The sequence below is a fragment of the Pseudonaja textilis genome, chromosome 3, assembly GCF_049901715.1.
Source record: "Pseudonaja textilis isolate UNSWEBS1 chromosome 3, rPseTex1.2, whole genome shotgun sequence".
NCBI classification, from domain to species: Eukaryota; Metazoa; Chordata; class Lepidosauria; order Squamata; family Elapidae; genus Pseudonaja; species Pseudonaja textilis.
In genome coordinates, this window is record NC_141992.1 from 117,711,939 (window position 1) to 117,719,129 (window position 7,191).

At 39.5% G+C, this 7,191-nt stretch overlaps 1 protein-coding gene across 14 annotated transcripts in view; it reads right to left on the bottom strand.

The window, feature by feature from the left end:
- CTNND2 (catenin delta 2) overlaps window positions 1-6,837 on the bottom strand; it is a 471,659-nt gene extending 464,822 nt beyond the window's left edge. For all 14 annotated transcript variants that reach the window (XR_015743082.1, XM_026701042.2, XM_087930702.1 and 11 more), the window contains exon 1: window positions 6,392-6,837. Coding sequence is in view for 13 of the 14 variants with exons in the window: in XM_026701042.2 (XP_026556827.2) it covers window positions 6,392-6,428 (37 nt within the window). In the remaining variant the exon portion in view is untranslated. The remainder of the gene's footprint in view (window positions 1-6,391) is intronic.
- Window positions 6,838-7,191: the final 354 nt, after the last annotated feature.

Here is a 7,191-nt window from a genome sequence, read left to right on the forward strand (position 1 = left end):
CACATGGATAAAATATTTATAAAACTCAGATTAAAAACCAAAAAGAAGAAACATATATCTAATGCATGCCATGGGTTCCATATCCAATGAGTAGCCATTAAAGCATCACACTCCAGTACTACATTTAAAATAACACTGATCATGGGGCTGAAGAAATACTAGATATTCACAAAAATCATACAAAGTATCTTCTATTCAGATATTTTTCAACTGTATTGTGAAAAAAGTATTACAAAATAATTTCACATTAGTTCATTGCTTCTCCATATCTGTGGGACTGTCATTATACATTATACAACTCCAAGAAGCATTTTTATAAAGTTTACAGTGGTTTACTTCTTCTCTTTCTTGAGGTCAGTGAAGTTACCTTGGGTTCCAGGGATGTACAGTATATAGTTTCTATTTTCTATTTTTTGCACCCTACAAACCTTAACCATAATTGGTGAGAATCAGTACCACACTTTCTTATGAATGTGATCAGAAACACAAAAGTATAATGTAAACTCTTAATTGATTTAGCTCGGCTACAATCAAACCAAGAGCCAAACTACCAAATCTCTTCAAAAGCAACATAAGAAACAAGGCAACATTTTTTTCCAGGGCCTCCTGTACATGACAATTCCTCCTTTACAACTCCTTCTCCACTTTCTTTCCCCTCTCCACCTGAGTCTCCTAAAAAGTAGTAAATATAGTATCTAAACAAATGATTTCTCATTTCTGCTGTACTAATTCCATTTGTTTTTCAGGGATGACAATCTATAACACAATACCGCACTTCATATCCTCTTAGTTCAGTATAAATCAAACAATTTTTCTCACAAGTTCAGAAATTAAGTTTAAAAAGGAGTTGTATGAACAGAATTTCATCACATCAAAAAGAGAAAAAATTGATAGGCCAGTCAGATTATCTCCAAACTAGATGGTCTGGTTTTGTTTTACAACAAACTGGACTGGTTCCAACAAATGCTCCAAATTTGATAATGAGAGGCTGGTAGAATTTTTTCCATTGGGACATTTTCTTCTTTGTCCTTTCCATAACTGGAAGAAAGCAAAGTATCTCCTTACCTAACCATCATGAGCATGATACTCTAGCTTCACATTATAAAATGAACTATAGTAGTAACAAATCAGTCAGAATAATTGCAGGAGAATTTCACATTCTTGAGGCTATGAATACTTCTTAGAAATAATTTTTACTGAATTAAAATTAAAATGAAGAGTTAATTCAAATTAGTCTCATGTTGAGTATCGAAAAAAGAATAAATAAATTCACTCAAGTCCACCTTACTTCCCATCACCCAGTTTTATATTACCTATGATTGTCAATTTTGTCTGTACTATGAACTGTCATATATTTTTGATTGCCCAAGTAGCCCTGGACTCATAACATCCTTGACCTAGCCAATTCTAATCCATACAAATGTCTTCACCAATGGTCCTAGCAACCTGCAATTGAACTAACTGGGTTTCTCTCCAAGTGCTTAGGATCCCATGTACTTGAGGTCAGAAACCCATTCCTATGTTACTCCAGGAAGTCCTTGACTAACAACAGTTCATTTAGTGACAGTTCAAAGTTACAACAGCACTGAAAAAAGTGACTTATGGCCATTTTTCAGGACCATTGCAGCATCACCGTAGTCATATGATCAAAATTCAGATCCTTGGCAACTGACTCATATTTATGGTTGCAGTGTCTTGGGGTTATGTGATCACTTTTTGTGATCTTCTGACAAGCAAAGTCAATGGGAAATCTAGATTCACTTAACAACTATGCCACTAACTTAAGAACTGCAATGATTCACTTAACAACTATGGCAAGAAAAGTGTTAAAAGGGACAAAACTCACTTAACAAATATCTCACTTGGCAAGAGACATTTTGGGCTCAATTGTGGTTGTAAGCTGAGGATTACCTGTACTCCCTCTCCCCGCCGACCAAGGAGGCAGCAGGCAGCATGTGTAGAGAGCCAGGGAGATGGCCTTGAAGCAAATAACTCTTATTTAAACAAAGAAAACAGAAACATTCCTTAACTTCTGGGATGGAAGAAGAGATTCAGGATTAATCCTCCATGATTTATTGAAATATAAGAGGAAGAGGAGGAGAAAAGCAATAGGGCTTGGAGGATTTTGTTGTTATAGCCCAGCTCAATAAAGTATAGTTCTAGAATATGCTTATTTAATCAATCAATCAATCAATCAATCAATTAATTAATTAATTATGTCAAGCAAGTATTAGATAAGGTATAAGTATAAATATGGTTATGAATACATGAAATGGATATGAATAAAAAGAAACATTAGGACAGGGACGGTAGGCACATTGGTGCACTTATGCACACCCCTTACAGACCCTCTTAGGAAAGGGGTGAGGTCAATCGTAGACAGTCTAAGGTTAAAGTTTTTGGGGTTTGGGGAAGCAACCATAGAGTCAGGTAGAGTATTCCAGACATTGACCACTCTGTTGCTAAAGTCGTATTTCCTGCAATCAGGTTTACCTTGAGTTTGTATCTATTGTGTGCTCTTGTATTGTTGTGGTTGAAGTTGAAGTATTCATTGACAGGTAGGACACTGCAATGTATAATTTTATGTACTACACTTAGATTGGACCGAAGGTGGCATAATTCTATGTTGTCTAGGTCTAAAATTTCAAGTCTGGTAGCATAAGGTATTCTGCTATGAGTAGAGGAGTGGAGAACTCTTCTCGTGAAATATTTCTGGACTTTCTTGACTGTATTAATATCCGATATGTAATGCAGGTTCCAGACTGATGAGCTGTATTCAAGTATTGGTCTAGCAAATGTTTTGTATGCTCTAGTTAGTAGTGCAATATTACTGGAGAAAAAGCTACACGGGATTAGGTTAACGACTCTTAATGCCTTTTTGGCTATGTAGTTACAGTGGGCTCTAGCACTTAGATCATTTGAGATGAGTACTCCAAGGTCCTTTACAGAGCCTGGATCATCAACAAGATCTTGACTATTCAGCTTGTATTTTATTTTCTGATTTTCTTTGCCAATATGTAAGACAGAGATCTGGCCTATCCTGAAGAATTGATAATATGAAAAAGAAAATGGAGTAGATGGAAAGAAAAGGAAACTGGCAGTGCCCTAAGTCCCAATTCATATCAAAATGTATAACTCACACTCTGGCTGGATTTCCCTGCTGTCAACTTCCCTTTCAGCTATTTTTTTGAAAGGAGTATACAAGCAAAACAGGGCAACCAACTGGATTTTGATGTTTTGTGACAAAGCTGACTGGTGGGCTAAGTTTAAACCATACGAAAAAAAAAAGGGACCTGCTTAGGGCTCAATTTAATGTTATAGGATTGTGTTAAGTGGGCCATCTTCTAACCCATTTTGGTGCTCACAATATGCAATATCCTCACTGACTCAGTTAAACATTTCATGGGAACAGGCCACTGCATCAAAGCAGGAGTAGAATATGAATGGCTGCTTCCCACCCCATTAAAAACTTTTATATAAATGGCATGGAAGAAATGTTGCTGAAAAGTGCTCTTCCTCCACCTACCTTATTTTTCTGGAATTCACTGTAACAATATAGTTGAAGATAATATTTCAATACTAATAAATTATTTCAAGGTAAAAAGGAAGCAAAATAAGCTTCTGTTACTATATACCTTTTTCATCTCTTTTTAAATCATTAATATTTGGTATTATATATAAATATTTATTATAAATAAATATTTGGAAACTTGTTACAAATTAAATACAAAAATAGCCATAATAAAACAGACATATTTTATAATATCACACTGTAGGCAAAAATGTGTTATTAACAGAGCCAGATCTATATTAAGATTACATCTAAAACTATTTAAGAATAACCTGGTTCATGTTCCTTGATATTATCAGCTTTTACTTATACTCAATCATAAGCAACTTATTTTTATCACTGGTATAAATCAGAGTAATTGCTGTGACTCAGAGCAATTTATTCAAATAAAAATTATGCTACTATTTATAAATAAAATTTCATTCTCTGCAGCTGTATGCACTATAAGCCAACCTTTATGAATAAAAACAAACATTCATTCATTTAGGAATATTTGATACATATTTTCAACCCATACTGAAATAGTTTTGTTACCTTTTTTTAAAGAACCTCAATACAGATACAATAGTAATACTTCCTTGGAATCTAGTCTTTATAATTTACTCTGACAAATGCAATGTAATAAATGGTTAAAGTTTATATTTTTCAGTGATTAGTTGTACAGTACTTTTAAGCAACATTACATCTAGCAATTGCTTATATTTAGTTGTTTTTTTAAAAAAATCATTCTTACATAACAGTATGTAAAAACACTATGTCTGGAAGGCATCCTCAAGATGGAATCTCATGTTTTTATATTGTAGTAGTTACATAGTAATAGAATAGGAAACAGTTTCTCAAATACAACAAACTCAAAAGTATTGTGTAAGCCTATTTAATTAATCTGGTCCACACAAATGGATTTGAAGAACATAATTTTAATAGTCATTTTCACTGTATACTGTGAAAAGGGTGAATTCAATCAAATGTAGGGCATTTGATGTCCCAGATTGCTAAAGAAACACATCTAAAGACTTCAAAAATGTAATACAAAACAACAAATATTTTTTCATATTTGTGTAAAAACTAGAGAAACTCAATTTTGCTTATAGCCACCAGATAATCCATGGACCAAGAAGTGACTTACATCATGGTGAAAATTCCAAGCTATTTTCTGAGAAATGTGAAATGTATTTATTTTCAAAAACAGTATCTAAAGTACTACAGATAGCCAATCAAGCACTATATCCCTATATGTAGCTAACAGAAAGTTAGACTATGTGTCTTTATTTAAATTAAAAATATGGCAGAGGATGAGGATTTAAGACTTTCCATTTCATGCCAACATGAAATGGACAATATATTCCTCAGTGTACTGGGAAAATCCTTTTAATTATATCTTGCAAAGACGTAGAAATGCACCAAGCTGCATAATGTCACATATTTTTTTTTGTATTCAGATGTTTTGAGATCCAAAAGTTTTGCTTCTCCAACTGCCTTCCATAAGAAACCATACAAACACTTTAAAAGTGCTTGTAAATACACTTCCTTGCAGTTCATAAAAGTTAATAGCTGACAGTCTAATAACAGGCTTATCAATCTTTTCCCAATTATCTGTAGCAAGCTACTGCAAAGTTTCCTGGATGAGATGGTTAAGGTTAGCCATACATTTCTCAGCTAAATAAAATTAGCCTTTCCATTTAAAGCGTGCTTCAACATGTACCCTGCATAAGATGCACCTTCTCTTCCATGTTGATGTTTGCACTTTTTCAAAAATAAAAACAAAACTTTACATAGTTACTAATACAACCCCCTTTGGGAAAAGATTTCTCCAGCATTTCCAGCAAAGGCTGAATCTGTGCATCCCCATTTACTGTCTCGTCTGCTGCACCTCCTCAGTAGCGACTTGACTCACAGTGGAGACTAGGTTAGAAGCAAATCGATGCGAGCACATTACACACCAGAAAGGGGGAAAGGAAGGGGGGGGGGAGGAAATGGATCGAACGAGAGGCGTCTTTCCTTTCAGCCATTAATTATAAATCAGTCAAATATCAAGGCAGCCCTTTCCTTTTCACAGGCATTGATGCAAGACCAGGACCGCTTCCGTTCCGTTTGTGATTATAACGCACACGCCCGAAAAAGTCCTCTGAAATGGCACTATTGAAAAGCTCTTCTGAACCAAACAGGCTAGGGTGGGAGGTGGCCCCTTCCCCGTTTCCAATGCAAGACGAAGCCCCACACATACACGTAGGACTTCAATATCGGCTCCACATACATGAAACGTGATAGGATCCGAATGCCATGCTTCGCGGCAGCCCGAAACTAAATGAGGTCTCCTTCCCATCCGCCTGTCTCTTCCCCCCACCACCCCGCCCCCGGTAGGTATTTACGATTTCCAAGCTCTCGGGAGAATACTATTGCCAGGTGATCAGAAAAGCCGATGCCCTACATAAAACCAGCGAGGGAGGGACCGTATAAAGAAAGGGGATGGGGGACAAATATGGGGAAAACAGGCGGTAGAATTAGCCTGCTTTTCGTATGCCTCTTCGGCGAATGAAATGAAAATTAAACGAAACCTATTTATAACCCCAGACAATCGGGGGTATTTCACCCAAACCCCAAGAGAGGATTTTTTTAAAAAAAAAGAAAGGGGGGGGGGAGTGGAGGAGAGAAAGGGAAGGGGGGGAGAGAAGAGAAAGACCTCTACAATGCGGCCCCTCCTCCTGCTTCTGCCAGTGGCAATCCTTCTGCACAAGGAAGGGGAAAAGAGAGAGAGAGAGAGAGACAGCAAGCCTGGGCACCATCCATGATGCTCCTGCTGCTGGCAATGGCACGACTCACCCAACGCCGTCGCCCTTGCTTGCTGCTTCCCGAGCATATACCAACAACAAAAGGCAAATCCTCAAGGTGGGCTGGAGGGAGGTGGCTGCGCGCCCCCCGGGCTGCTTCAATGCAAGGTCCTGACCTTGCCCAATTGCAGCATCCTGCCGTTGCCGCCGCGTCCTTTTCGCCGCCGCCTCCCTCTCCGACTGCGAAACTCGCGTGCTTCGCCAAACGCTCCGAGCGAGGCGAGCTCTTTCATACACACACGGGGGGAGAGAGAGAAAGAGAGAGAGACGCCGGCGTGCTCCGAGAGGCTGGCTCTTTTCTCTAGCCGAGGCTGACGTCTGACTGAATCTCTATCCAGCTCCTTTATCCTTACGACGGGGTCGGCAGCGGCGCTCTCTGGTGCGGCCACCTCAGCTTGCCAGCCTTGCCCGGCTATGAGACGATACTGTGACAGCCGCCGCCGCTGCCGCGCTCCCTTTCTCTTTCCTCGCCTCTCCTCCCTTCGCCGGCAGGAGCGCGCGCGCCTGCTGCCGCCGCCGCCGCCGCTAGCTGCTGCTCCTGAGGCCGGCTGGGGCGGGCAGGCGGGAAAGCAAGCAAGGCGGCTGCGCTGTCTTCTTTTTCCCTCAGCGAAGCGCCGCCGCCGCCGCCGCCGCCACCTGCGATGGGCGAGGAGGAGGCGGCGGAGGCGCCCGAAATGTTCCAATTCGCTCGTCCGAGCAAAGCGCGAGCACTGAGTAAAGGGGTGAGAAAGAACCCCAGCAAGCCCTCAGCTTATACAATGTCTGACGAGTGCTCTTTTGAGTGGACCGGAA